At 38.1% G+C, this 15973-nt stretch overlaps 1 protein-coding gene across 3 annotated transcripts in view; it reads left to right on the top strand.

Annotated features, from left to right (window-relative positions):
* The first annotated feature begins 841 nt into the window (after nt 1-841).
* Nucleotides 842-15973, top strand: part of LOC127845395 (uncharacterized) — a 232783-nt gene continuing 217651 nt past the window's right edge. For all 3 annotated transcript variants that reach the window (XM_052376273.1, XM_052376274.1, XM_052376275.1), the window contains exon 1: nt 842-1240. In XM_052376273.1, the coding sequence (XP_052232233.1) occupies nt 1201-1240 (40 nt within the window). In that variant the 5' untranslated portion in view covers nt 842-1200. The remainder of the gene's footprint in view (nt 1241-15973) is intronic.

Raw genomic sequence — 15973 nt, 5'->3', positions numbered from 1 at the left:
AACATTTTCGGCATATTATTTACTTATTTGCAGAACTCGTTTGTGAGTTTATATCGGACATATATAAATTGGACGTTTTTGCAAAAAGCTCGAAACAATAAACTGTTCTCACTGGCAAAATTGAGAAACAATACGGAAATAAGGAATGAATTTCCGTTTCCGGCGTATACAATCGCAGAGGGATTTTAATTATCCCTGTATTTTACTGAATATGTTCGAAATGCTGAAATTTCGTAAGTGTAAGTTGGTCATGTTTGACATAAATGCCGTCACTTCGACAAGTTTGGTATTAAATGCCAAGTGCGTTATATGATGATTTGTATTACGATTTTCAATTTCAGTAAATTACATTACTTAATGCGGTGAAGTTATGATAAAAAATACATGGTACAAATACAATCGGATTTCAGTTGCTTTGGGCTTTATCATTTGCATGCAGGTGATTTGATTTATTCCTAAGTGTATATTAGCGAAGTATGTCTGACTGGCGATCGCTGATTGCAAATGACAATTTTTGATATCTCATCTTATATCAAATTTATAGACCCAACTTAGGCATTGTTCGAGCATTGTCTAGCTGGCCATTGGTAATAATGGAGCCGTGTACCTAAACTCGCGACCTTCAGATTCGCGAGATAATGCGCGCTGAATAGGGAAAGATTATTCGCCCCGATAAGATAGCATCTAATCGCAAACTTTGATAAGCCCCTCAAAACCGCGGCGAGCGCCCGATCACGAAAATAGACGGTTAATTTTCAGTCCGAGTACAACATTTGGTTTCTTTGGAGTATGGACAACTATTGATCCGAAAAATTCGAATACAGCGATCAAAACTTATTGTCATTTCGTTTGGAGCTACTCTCGCTGTTTACAAGCAGACGACATTGGGTTTAAAAGTGAAAACAGTGATATGCGAGTATCATGGAGTGAAATACTGTATGGAGATTAACGGGTTACTGTTTTACATAGGAATAACATTTCACGTAATAAATAATACAGAATTACGGATAATAAATAAATGTTAGTTTGCTGTCGGAATATGGAATATTTGAATTTTGTAATGTCGCCTTAATTTTATTTAGAAATTGTTCGCGACCCAAGAGGTCATGGCGCATTCGTCGAAAAGGTCACCGCACACAATGTGAACTGGAACTAAATGAAGACCCGGGGATTTTAACTGGATAAATCACGTCAAAAACAATGTCAAGGCGGAAACAGTCAAATCCTAAGCCACTAAAAAGTAAGTGGATGAAGTCTTAAGATGATCTAAATTACGTACGTTAGCTCGAGTATTTTTTAGTTGCTCCTTCATATGTTATGAGACTGAGACACATACGATAATTATCAATGTCGGATGTAGAATATATATTTTAGGTCAATTGAATGTTTATCTTGTTTCCATTAAGTTTTTTATATTAATCCTATCAATTAATAAACGATATTTGACGAGTGATGGAATCTAACATTTGATGTTGCTACCTATCGTGGTAGGGATGTATGGAGGTAAATTGTATTTACGTTTATGGAAAGAAGCACATCATATTTAAATATAACAATTATATGCATTTTGTTAATAAATATAAATGATAGCATGCAGGACGCTTAAGTACTATTTCTTAAAGCAATTACTAAAAAGATGTACTCGATAATTGTCTTATGCGTACAGTATAGACCAGATATAGTCCTTTTTAAACAATTTAAATTAATCCACACAAGACATGCTGGTATCTAAAATAAAGGCATATAAACCCTAATTTTATAGTATCATAACCTAATTTTTTAAAGAAATAATGATTACAAAAAAGTGAAGTATTTCATTGGGAAAGAATATTTGCGAATGGATGAGTTTTAAATAGTCAAATTTCGAGTTGTCTAGGTTTACTGTAACAGCGTCCTTGTCGCTTACAAAGTGTCATACCGATATATATTAATAAGATATGACGACGTTAAAATCTCTGTAACATTATATTTATCTATAAAAAAAGGCGAACAACATAATGATTAACATATTTTAAACATGCTTTAACAACTAGACAGAAAATGAAAAAGCTTCACTAATTTGAAGATGTTTTGCTGAAATACTTCAAAAAGACAAAGACCTATAGATAACTATAGGTCTTTAAAAAAGAGTAATATTTGGTTCTGATGTAAAAAATAATTTGGGTTGTATGTACGCTGTACAGTCTTTGTAAAAGGGAAATGTGCCGTTAGTGGTCACTTTCGTTAGGTGCGTATATAACTGTGTTAAAAACAATTGTGATTGTTTTTGTTAATTATCAATACTGACTCGCAGTATCCATCTATAAATGAGTCGCGTGCTGAGAAACACGGCATAATGCATGTGCGTAAAGTGTCGTCCCAGAGTAGCCTGTGCAGTCCGCACAGGCTAATCAGGAACGACGCTTTCCGCCTAAATTGGATTTTTGCTAAGAAGAGACTTCATTTAAACGAACAATGTTATAAAAGCGGAAAGTGTCGTCACTGATTAGCCCATGCGGACTGCACAGGCTAATCTGGGATGACACTTCACGCACATGCATGATGCCCAGTTTTCTCAGAACGCGGCTCAAATATATACCGGAAGATCGATTGTAGTAACAGTTTGTTGTATGAATTAAGCCAAGCATTGAGATCACATATAAAGAATTTCATTTGTTGGTAATATCCATAAAATAGTAATTGACAGTTCGGTGCAACAGCTGTTTATTTTGTATACGAACGTAATAAACAATGACTTGTTGCTATTATCAATTCTAGAATTGTGTGATTAATAATACCATACAACCATTCAACAGTAAAGAGTTCTACTTAATCAGCCAGCATTTACTACAATGAAAGTTGCATATGTATATATTCCACAAGTCAAGTTTATATTAACAAGAAAACATATTTGGTTTTCGGAGTTGGGTCATTTTAATACAAACACGCAAATCATTGTTGGCTTAAAAATGATACAATATTTGATTTTGTGTTGTATTTTTGCTATGCCTTTTAAGTAAGCTCGAATAATTATGCGCATTCAATAATTCTTCAAACGTCTTGTTAAAGTTATCAAACAACAATAATCAATTGTTTGTTAGATACTTAAATTATTATAAAATATGAGAACTTTCAAAATATGATTTCTCTGTTGTTTTTTTTCTTCTTTGATTCTTAAAATATCCACCCAATAAACGATTTTTAAAGCCGAATTGCATTCAGAATTTTTTTAAAAGGGGGACTTTCTTCGAAGACATAATTAGAATGCTTTTTTCCCTACAACTTGCAAGGATGCTAAATGAGCTAGCTGGCATTAGAAAATCCTGTAATTTCTTCTAATTGCACGGGGCATTGTTTTGTTTCTATGGCCACCAAAGAATGTTGAGGCGACTATCTGCTGGCCGATAACGTAGAGTCTGGCTCACACGATAACGCCGTGACCTCTTGTCTTACGTTATCGACGTCGCTAGATACGTTATCTCGATATACGAGATAACACGCCTTAGAGATATTCACCTTTGCAAATATGTTACTTTAGCATCCCGGCTAATCTTGCATGTTTTTGTAAAGTACTGAAAGAATCAGGCAGTGAGTCAAGTGTTATCTGAATTGTTCGTTATTTTCCCGATTTCGACTTAACATTTATTATCGTTTTCTGTTACCCAACATTGCGTCTATACCAAGTTAATACGTATGACAATGCATCGCTCTGTGTCACTCGGTAACAAGAATTAATCTCCTGATTATGTTTCTTCAAACTTTCTGGAGTGTAATTTTTCCTTCCTTTATCAACTACTGATGCAGTTTATACAAGCATGTTTCATACACTATTTTATTATGCTAGTAATTAATGTCTATGAGGAGTTGCTTATTGCTTAACCATGAATTATACCAATATTTGGCGACAAATGCTTTTTGCAAATAACATGTCATTTTATAGATGCTTCTTACGAAAGCATATGTGACGATTGGTGAAACCTTGTAAATTTTAGCTGTTATCATAACATATTTTGGCTCGATTGGTCATTGTCGGCTCGGGTACTACCTACATGTACCCCGGGTACTCGTAAGTATACTTACCTAAACCTCGGGTACGGTAAATATACTTAAACGTACTACCTGGTCGAGATTAGACTGTACCCGAGTTGTATTCTCGCCCAAAATCCGAAACCGATTACCGTAAAATGATGTTGTTTATCTTAAACAAACTTCTCTTTAAAAAAAACTGCATCAACATGTTTTTTGAGTTTTGAGTTCCGATAATATAGAGGCCATTTAACAGAAAATTGACATAAATGTGAACATAATTATTTTTTTTAAATAGCCGCCAACGACTGATTTAGCGTTAAAATTCCCGGGTACGTTTTAGTATATTTACCGTACGCGGGGTACATGTAAGTATAATTAAGAGTACCCGGGCTACATGTAAGTAGTGCCCGAGCCGACAATGACCAATCGAGCCATATTTTGTGCATTTTATGGCCCACATGTATACACAATACTGGATAATGGCGTATCAATGTAACTACCGATATATCACATGAGTATCTGCGTGTCTGTTTGTGTGTGAGAGATTTTTATAAACGATTTTGGTAACCTCTTTTTCCTAACACAACTGTTCTTTGGATTCCTAAAATAGCGCCAAAAATTCGCAACGAAAGGTCACTTGAGCCGCATTATGCAGAGCTATCAGTCGCCAAAGATAGCGTTATCTTCGTAATTGTTCCTGATACTTAATTTTATGGTTGTCATATATCATATCATGTAGCTTATCCAAACCATAACATTACTATCAGTCTTTTCCTATTCCCGCCATTATTTATATCGGCCGTTTCTTATCCAAGAGTAATTTAGACCCGCAGATAAGGGTCCGGTGGTTTATGGGTAATGTTTTGTTTGCATTATCTATGGAAACCCGATTCTCCTGGATCTGCCCATGAATTTGCATATCAATATATGGAACCAGTGGCGATAACGAAATGGAAAGGAGAAGATAACAGTTCATTGTTTTCTGTTCCCCATATCTCATAATGCCAGCAGCTCCAGCATTTTCAAGAGCTAAGGATGGGATAGCGGAAGGTCCCATTCAAATAACAGAAGTTATCCTTTGTATAACGTCAGCGATTCTTATTATATTTCCAGTTGCTAATAATGTGGTTACCTATGGCGTAGATTTTGTGTCCGTTCTGGTGATAAACTTAATATTGCTGTTGTGATTATAGAAAATAACACAACACAAGAGCTATTCAGCCTCGTTTTTGGATAAGGGGCTTCATGCATGTGCGCATAGTGTCGCCCCAGATTAACCCTGCTTACATATGGGGCGATGATTTCCGCTTTTATCGAATGTTTCGTTTAAAGAAATCTTCTCTTAAAAAATACAGTCTATGGCGCAGGTTTGGTCACTGAGAATCCTGTACGGACTGTGGGGCGACACTTTAAGCACAAGCATTAAGCCAAGTTTTCCCACATAAAGATTATCATCACGTGGTTTGTAATGGCGGCTAGGGCTGTCACGATTCACCGGTATACCGGTATATCGCGGTGCATGTCGTGAAAAAAATCGCACCGCGGTACGGCGTTGCCGCACCGGTTTTTTTTAATATTATTATATTAGCACATATATAAATACATTACATGATTATTTTGATATAGATATCGTTTTGAAAACTGTAGAAGCGATTCAAAAGGGCTAAATAAATAATCCGTTAATATCCAGGTCAAGCAAGCGCTTCCACTGGTAGATGTTTAACTTTCACGTTTAAAATACGGCAATGTATGGGTCCGTACCTTTTTTTGAATTTGGGTTAGATTTCCTTTGCAAATAAGTTCATAATTATCCAAAAGACTCTATTTCTTATTTTCTTTCTTTAGAATATCGATCGTTCAAAGCATGGCACTTCCAAATCATGTTATCTTAAGATTATGAATAAGTCGAGGAAGAATCAGAACGCTACGGATTTTCAATACTGGGCCTGCTGACTCCGCATTTTAAACATGCCCTTCAAGCGTTCGATTTACACAGGTCGTAGTCACAGCTATTGTAAACAACATGGCGGACATTTTAGAAAAAGACGCGAATAACAATAACAATAACAATGACTACTTCTATCAAGTTTATTACAGTTTCTTTTACAGTTTCAAGTCATACTATGATACCCGTGTTTTCTGATTATTGTGTTTAATAAAGTTTGTAAACTGTTTTCTTTACAGATACATATTCTGTATAATATCGCGGTACGTACCGCGATACAGTGTTGCTGTACCACGATATACCGCGGTACGCTCACGGCGTATCGTGACAGCCCTAATGGCGGCAGTGATCTGATCAGTGCAAATCTCTGGTGGGAATTAAGAACACATGATGCAGCGGCCTGTTGTGTTGGCCGCATAAGTGGTTCAATAAACGAGGCTGTATTTGGTCAGCGGAAACCCCGTTAACGCGTGTCTGAGCAAATTGCGTTGTAAATCATCAAGAAATGTGACAAAAGTTTTATCATTTTATGTGGTCCTCAAGTTTATAGGTTTTCTTTTTATCAGTTTTTATCTGACTCAGGTATTGACAGAGCGTTGATAAGGCAAACGTTAGCCCTTCACGCGCTACACTTGAAAAGATAGTGCATCTTATAACGACTTATCGATTGGGGATAAAATAAATCTAAGTATTTCGATATACCAAACTATGGCACAAATGGGTCATGTGGTGGGTGGGGTATGTGCTTTTAAGTGTTAGCGATTTCGGTAGGAAAGTTCGGATTTCAACTACGCAACCAGACACGATAATCTGATAAACGGTCGACGTTCGTTGATGTCATCAGTATACCTTACACTGATAACGAACTTGGCTTATCTTACTACACTTATGATGAAATTCCGTTGATTTTGACCGTCGTGTAGCAAACGATGTTATTATCTGAAAACATTGATATCACGACTTTCTTTCATCTCAAATATTCTAATATCAACGGCGCATTTTTATTGTCTGATTCACGCTTTGATGTTATTATTTATTTACATAACTTTTTACAAACGCCTTTAAATTATATTTTTTCTGTGTCAAGTCTTACATTATGGATTTTATGTCTATGACAATATACATGTTTTCACAGATATGCTGTACATACAGTTAGTTAACATGGCCTGCATTTAGTCAAAATTCATTGTAGAATAAAGATAATGATATCAAATCGTTCAACGCAAGTAATGCATAACAGAAACCAATCATCGAAGTTTTTTTACTTTTAAAATAAATGCAAGTGCACCATTTGCCTTCCATTATTTTCACTTACAATACTTCATCTATTTTCAGCTATCATTATCAACGCCATACAAATACACACATCGCCTGTCTTATCTTGATTATTCATTTGTTTCTTATCGTTTAACGCTTTATCTATCCGAATTATCTGTCCGAATATCGGTCTATGCATATCATCATTATAACGCAGCTGCTTCAAATGTACATATGGCCTGGTCTTATTTAACGATGTGTTTTCTTTTCTTTTTTTGAATAGCGTATACAACGGTCTTTCGAAGCAGATTTAACACACTTTCCTGCAGAAATAATCAAAATCGTTGTTGTTAATTTGCATACAAACAACGGTACATCGAAAATATGTAATGCGCTAAATATTTTGAAGTATAAAAAATCCAAGCCTTAAGAGCAAGGGATATGGTATAATTTATATGAATGGAAATGCAAGTCGACAGAAACGAAAGCATCCGTCCAGTTAGAAAACAAACTATATTCAGAAGAAACGTAATAGACGGTGTCGTATGAAATGAGGTCATAGTGGAGTTATAAAACGAAATGTCATCCAGTCAAAGAGTATCGTTGTCGCTTCAAACACGCTCACCACACTTTGACAGTCTTGTTTGTATTCATAAGAGGCAAAAAGGGTGCGTAGAGATTACTTTCGGTCGGGTTATCAGAAAGTCCACGATTGCCAGAGATAGGCCGAAAACGAACCAGCAACGGCACATAGTTGGGACTCCGTCCGCAGGATTATCTGCCTCTCGCCCGCAAACAAGCTTCGATAGGGGGACACTTTTCAAGGGATGTCTTTGGTTAAGCCTTAACCGGCGATAATCTATGCGAAGATATGATAGCGAGACGGGTTTTTGGGCGTTCTGTAACGCGGTCGAGTCACCGTTACGTTATTTAGATAGATGCCTCGCGTTATGGAAATGAATGTTTTGGGCACGAACGACCCAAAGATGAAATCCCAGGATTTGAGTGAAAACAGGAAATCAAACACGTTATCTGGTGTACATAATCATGTACTTGGACACCGAATGATCTAGCAAATAGAACAAAGCGAATGCCAAGTAATTCTTTTGATTTGGATCAATTTTTTTCCAGAATGATGAATGCATAGTATGTTTATTTCTATATTTAGAATATTTCTTACAGAAATTCCTTTACGCAAACAGCGCAGACTCTGATGAGACGCCGCATCATGCGGCGTCTCATCAGGGTATACGCTGTTTGTAAAGGCCTTTTTTTCTAGACGCTAGGCATAAATGGGTTAATTACAACCAGGTATACACCATACAACATTATTTGAAGGGTATTAAGAATACATTATTCCAAATGCAATATAAAGAATACTGTTGTCAAAATTCACTATAAAGTAAAATTTAAATTGCAATATAAAGTGTACTGTATTCAAATTGCAATATAAAGTGTACTGTATTCAAATTGCAATATAATGTGTACTGTATTTAAATTGCAATATAAAGTGTATTGTATCTAAATTGCAATATTAAGTGTACTGTATTCAAATTGCAATACGAAAAAGATAGTATTGAAGTTGCAATAAGAAATATGCAGTATTTAAGTTTCAATATGAAATATAGGGTATCCAGATTGCAATATGAAGTATAAGGTATTATATATGATAACTAAAAATAACGATTAATACTCTGTATTCAAATTGCAATATAAAGTTTACTGTTTTCAAATTAAAATAAGTAGAATAATGGTTTTAAAATGCATATAACTTTTTTTAATGTATTAAGATTCGTATTTGTTTTCGTGCACTTTTACGTCTATTACTTCTTTAACCACAACGTCATCTCTTATAACGCGCGATTTAGAAAAAAATATACTACTCAGTTTCGTATCCAGTAGGGATAAAAATATACTGTCAAATCAGTAATCAGTTTATATATGGCGAATATGGTTTTACTCTTAAAGTATATGCTAACTTTAAGTTTTTAGCAATACAAAATGACAATTTAGGCTACTTACATTGGCCTTAACTCTTTCAGTGCTGGAACCCAATTTTGAAGGCCTTTGCAAACAGTTTGGATCCAGATGAGACGACACAGAACGTGGCGTCTCATCAGGATCCAAACTGTTTGCTATTCTGATAGTATTCTTTGAAAAAAAAAATCAAAGAAAATGCTAATTATAGAAATTCAGCAGACAACATTTTAGCAGACGACAATATTTCCCAGCATGCAAAGGGTTAACGAAATAATTTGCATGTAGTAGACTATAAGCAACGCAATCGTAAACGGCGTTACTCTTCTGATAAAAATAAACGAGCCTCTTTCCATGGCAACCGGGCTTAATGCATATGTGTAAAGTGTTGTCATAGATTAGCCTGTGCAGTCCGCACCGGCTAATCAGGGACGTCATTCTCCGCCTAGACTCGATTTTCGTTAAGAGGAAATATACAAGCAGATTGAGTCGTCCCTGATTGCCTGATTAGCCTGTGTGGACTGCACAGGCTTATCTTGGAGGAGATTATACGCAATAAACAGTTTTCACAGAGTGAGGATCATATCTATTGTATTGTTTTACAATGATTAACAACAAAACAATCATTTTACTGATATCACTGCCCAAAAATGTTCATTAAGCATCAACTCACTGTTATCATCTTATAAACAAAATGATACACGTGTACCTCAAGCGAACATTTTGTTCATCTGCCCTTAACCACCGACGTTATCGTAACCAATCTGAGACGTACCCATCACTTTAAAATACCTTGTTTGATGTTCTGTGGAAAGGAAAAGTGTCATTTTAAGATTCAGATAACACTTCGCGATATCAAGATGTCGCCAGAACTCCTCGCGTGTTGGCGATTAACTCATTTTTTCTGCTAATTTGGGTAGTTTTGCAACATCACATTTGCTAATCTGATTTCTTGTAAGAACGAACACATCAAGAAATAGCTGATTATAGTCTTGGATGGTTTAGCATTGAACAACATAATAAATTAGAAAAAAGTATCGAATAATCATGAATAATATTTGAAGTTATGAAACATGAAACCAATCTGTAAATTGAAGGATGTAATTCAGCCGGATATAACGTTATCAGTATGTCTCAGCTATATAATAAAGTTTACTAAATTGAAGAAAAGCAGTGCCTTTATAATAAATATGTAAGATACTTTATTTCCTTTGAAAGTTTTGCTTGAGTTCTTTGCTGTTGATTGGTTGGTTATTGAATAGTTGGCTGTTTGGTTGATATTTGTTTAGTTGTTTATGGTTTGGTTTGATCAGCAAGTGCCCGATTATTTCGGTTTCTTTGTTTTGATGTTGAATGATTTTCTTGATAGATGTGCCGTTTAATTATGGAGAGGAAAATTAAAACAAAACTCGTATTTTAATGCGTAAAAACGTTAAAAGATCAATAAATGTATGTGGTTGTCGACTATTCGATCAGTTGGCGACTAGGCATTAATGGCGTAAAGTATTCGGCAAACTAGTTAGATTCGTGTATTTGTACTGGCTATTTAACCTGCGATTTTGTTTATTGATTAAGATTATTTGACAACAGGATTTGTAAGGGAATTATTTAATTTATCGTATTGCCTAAGAGTTGAACGAATACTCAGCAAGTGTTCTACTGACCACTTCATTATTTTCGCATCTTGCTACTGTACATAAACACTTCAATCAAAAATGTTGTTACAAGGGCCTGCTTGATATAATCGAGTCTCGCCTCGTTCGATTCATCGATTTATGATAACCGAGTGAGTGTGCTATGATGCAGCATCAGATATCAACCCTGCAATTGAATTACAGGGAAGATAAACAACTAAGAATGCGGATTTTGTATTTCAGATCTATCTACTTACTTGAAATGATTAGTTGGCGGGAATAATAATGTTTCTTAATGGTTGAGAGTTTTGTCCGGCTATTCTTAGCAAGTTCTTACGTATTCTCCGCAACAGAATTAACGGGAAACGGTAAAATGTGACGTCATTGAAACTTGTGACGTATTTGCGGCATACGAATGACGTCATATGGTCGCGTTGGCAAAGTGGATATATGGTGACCGCTTCGCAATCGGGAGAAATTTGTTTCGGATTCGATCCTATTTCTGATTCGTTCTTAGGAGCTTTTCCAAACACAGCATGTGCCGTTTCTACCCAATTATCGTTTACGGACTCAAGAAGTTCTCGATAAACCTTAAGTATTTGATGCAATCGAGCTAAAATAAATGAAGTTTAATCAAAACTTAAAAGGAATGATGAATATAAATTTCACGTAAATTTTTTAATAATGTCGTTACTGTAACGTGTGACGTTGCAATTACAAAAGAGTAAAAAAGACATATCCCATTACTGATGACGTAAGAGTAAAAAGTTAAGTTATACGAACACATTACACAATAACTTAAGAAAAGTACCCTTATATTCTTTCATGCACAATGGCTATATGAGACTTTAAAAATTATGCTGTTAATAAAAAAAGTGTAACAAATAAATACGACTCAAATTATTACCGTATCGTCGGCTGATATAGTAATAAAAGTTCATCGTTTTCACCTCGAATACAATTAACTTACATGTATTTATAAACGCTTAATAAAATTTTCATCAAAACTATGCTGAGACTTATGTTCGGTACATATAGTATGCATATGATTATCATGGGATATGAACGACCTCAGAATTTTGAGTTTGATATGTAAGAATGATCAATGCTCGGACGGCCGCGCTATCTTTGTTGCGTCTTTCCTTATTTGCATTCTTGCGCAACGCACGATAAGCAAACTGGAGATATCAGAAAGATGAAGCGCAATGCCCGTGTGGTTTTCAAGAATAATCACTCCCCACCCACGAGGGAATCAAACCCTCGACCGACAAACGCCCCAAACTTGTTTTCAAAATCGACTGATAAGCTCTGCCGATTGCGAAACTGTGATAACGTCGAAATAGACTTACTGCCGGGGAACTTGCGATGCGATCTTTGTAATTATTAATCATAAAGCAGTGTATTGTTTTATATAACACACACATCGAACAAATAAACAAAGTTGTGTGTTTATGTCTGGTTTTTTTAGTGAAAGCTCAAAACAAAAAAAAACTCGAATGATTGTGTTCTGGGGGCGACGGTAGGAAATCCCGGGACTCGCGATCAAATTAACCGCACACCCACTGCCATGAGTCCGCACCCACTGCCATGAGTCCGAACGCCTACTTCCATGAGTCTGCACACCCACAGACATGAGTCCACAGACCCGCAGCCATGAGTCCACACAGCCACGTCCATGAGTCCGCACACCCACAGCCATGAGCCCGCACAGCCACTGTCATGAGTCCACACAGCCACTGCCATGAGTCCACATAGCCACTGCCATGAGTCCACCCACCCACTGCCATGAGTCCACACAGTCACTGCCATGAGTCCGCACACCCACTGCCATAAGTCCGCGCACCCACTGCCATGAGTCCGCACACCCACTGCCATAAGTCCGCGCACCCACTGCCATGAGTCCACCCACCCACTGCCATGAATCCGCGCACCCACTGCCATGAGTCCACCCACCCACTGCCATGAGTCCGCACACCCACTGCAATGAGTCCGCACACCAACTGCCATGAGTCCGCACACCCACTGCCATGAGTCCGCACACCCACTGCCATGAGTCCACCCACCCACTGCAATGAGTCCACCCACCCACTACCATGAGTCCACCCACCCACTGCCATGAGTCCGCACACCCACTGCCATGAGTCCGCACACCCACTGCCATGAGTCCGCACACCCACTGCCATGAGTCCGCAAATTAAATGCCATGAGTCCACACAGCCACTGCCATGAGTCCACCCACCCACTGCCATGAGTCCACCCACCAACTGCCATGAGTCCGCACACCCACTGCCATGAGTCCACACAGCCACTGCCATGAGTCCACCCACCCACTGCCATGAGTCCACCCACCCACTGCCATGAGTCCGCACACCCACTGCCATGAGTCCGCACACCCACTGCCATGAGTCCACGCAGCCACTGCCATGAGTCAACCCACCCACTGTAATGAGTCCACACAGCCACTGCCATGAGTCCACCCACCCACTGCCATGAGTCCGCACACCCACTGCCATGAGTCCACGCAGCCACTGCCATGAGTCCACCCACCCACTGCCATGAGTCCACCCACCCACTGCCATGAGTCCACGCAGCCACTTCCATGAGTCCACCCACCCACTGCCATGAGTCCACGCAGCCACTGCCATGAGTCCACCCACCCACTGCCATGAGTCCACCCACCCACTGCCATGAGTCCACGCAGCCACTTCCATGAGTCCACCCACCCACTGCCATGAGTCCACACAGCCACTGCCATGAGTTCACACAGCCACTGCCATGAGTCCGCACACCCACTACCATAAGTAACACTAGTAGCAGATGTATCGCTCTATCTGTTTCAATTGATATTACTGATAACAATTTTCAACCACTTCCGTTATAAGCACCAAAATCGAAAAAAGTCCACTTGAAACACTTCATTTCACGTATGGGTTATATACAGATTATATAAACTTGAGTAAGTTATTATTTTATCCCTAAGTGTCATCGGCACTTAGCCACAACCCGGATCGAGTTTTACACGCTACTATCGATAAGCCGCTCCGGTTATTTTAGAACATTGTATAACCTTTCTCTGGAAAAACGGGCTTAATAAATGAGTCGTGTTCTGGGAAAACTAGACCATGTACGTACAGTGTCATCCCAGATTAGCATGTGCAGTCCACACAGGCTAATCAGGGACGACACTTTCCGCCTTAATTGGATTTTTGCTAAGAAGAGACTTCGTTCAAACGAAAAATGTTATAAAAGCGAAAAGTGTCGTCCCTGATTAGCTTATCTGGGACGACACTTTACGCACATGTATTATGCCCAGTTTTCTCAGAACACGACTCATTGTATAGCCTTTCACTGGGAAAACGGGCCTTATGAATGTGCGTTAAGTGTCGTCCCACAGGCTTATCTGGGACGACACTTTACGAATATGCATTGAGCCCGATTTTCTCAGAGCGCGGCGCACTCGATAAAGCACGCATAAGTTGATATCGCGTCTATGGAATTATATATATGTTGTTGATTTCTGCTGATTAATGATTATCATACATGTTCACGAAGTTGGTTTGTTATGTAAAATGCCTTATGAGTGTTTTGTTCTAACAGCTATTACTAATCCAGAAAAACCTTTTTGATACTGTAACTCTCGCGATGTACTCATTAAAAAAAAAATAGATATTCACGTATCCTTTAAACAAAAAAGTAGGAAGTGTCGTCCCCGATTGTGCGGACTACACAGGCTAATCTGGGACGATATTTTAAGCACATACTAGTAGATTAAATCACGTTGTCCCAGAACGTGGCTTATTTGTTCTGTTCACGGATGGTGGACACCGGGTGACGGATACACTCGGTTGATGTAAACTATTAATTTTTATAATTTATATTCAGTTCATACTGAATAAATAACCCCAAATCCGTCATTGTTTTGAAGAGAAAGTTTAAATCTGAATGTAAGGTGTTTTTTTAATAATTTAAGTACTAAGGCTTATTTGTTCTGTTCTCGGATGGTGCACACCAGGTGACAGATACAATTCGGATGTTGGTGAATATGTTATCTACATTTGATACTGAATAAATAACACAAAACCCGTCAAAATAAAGAAATTCTAAATCTCAATATACGGTACATTTTTACAAATAAGTACTATATATATATATTGAAATGCCCCTGTATCATGCATTACTGGCATTAACGAGACCCGTTGCAAGGTTTACCGTTAGATGATAGTGCATAACGAATTTGTTAACGATTGATTGCCTCTCTGTACAATCTCTGGATTCTTTCGTGGATGCATTATTCTCATAACTACACGATGTTTTAAACAAGGCCTCTCTGTCATTTCTAGATCATCATTCAAATTTCTCCGGAATGTCTGCTGCCGATGATGAAGACGCAGACTATCTTGAAGAGCTGCACACAAATAATGTACGAATGTATTATTCCTGCATCGGCTTATAAACCGATGGCAGTTCTGATATCATTGTAAATTGTCTTGATACCGTTATATTTAGCGAGTCTTGGATACAAATCGCGCAAAATGACACCACTTTCGTGCCGTCGCTCCAGGCCAGTTAGCGAAAATAATCACCATGGGCGTATCTGTTTCTAAACAAGCCCGATTGCTTATCGGTTGCTGATAAGCCCCGACGTCTTAGAGTTGTCAAAGAACAATGCTCACACAGTGCGCCTTATCACCTGACGAATTTTCTACGCATACACGAAAAGACAAAAAATGCAATTTGCAAATTGTAATTATCTATAGACGTGATTTACTAGCGCTGTCGAAAGCTTATCTTCCCTGCCCAGGCCAACCCATTCCCGAGGTCGCGATAGCATCAACTTTCGCTGTTCCGATATTCCGTTTTATGAACGCCTGCCACCGATGGCTGATTATGGCAAAAGCTTGCCTTCTGATAGAATTCGCTCAAATTAATCCATTAACCAAGATGCGGCGACGGATACTGTGGGAGATAGAAGCTCCCGATATGGCCACGAACTTATCGCCGCTCTGGCATCATATGTAATTAGACGACGCGAGGGCGCAATCTGCGTGCTTGACTGATTATCAAACTGATATACGCACGAATATGATCAATAGTGCCAGGAAAGAGCCCGGACTATTCTGCAATTTTCTCAATTTCGGGTTCGTTTTGGTAA

Source organism: Dreissena polymorpha, chromosome 9 (assembly GCF_020536995.1).
Source record: "Dreissena polymorpha isolate Duluth1 chromosome 9, UMN_Dpol_1.0, whole genome shotgun sequence".
NCBI lineage: Eukaryota > Metazoa > Mollusca > Bivalvia > Myida > Dreissenidae > Dreissena > Dreissena polymorpha.
Note: the sequence above shows the minus strand (reverse complement) of the source record. Positions and strands in the feature narration are given on the sequence as shown.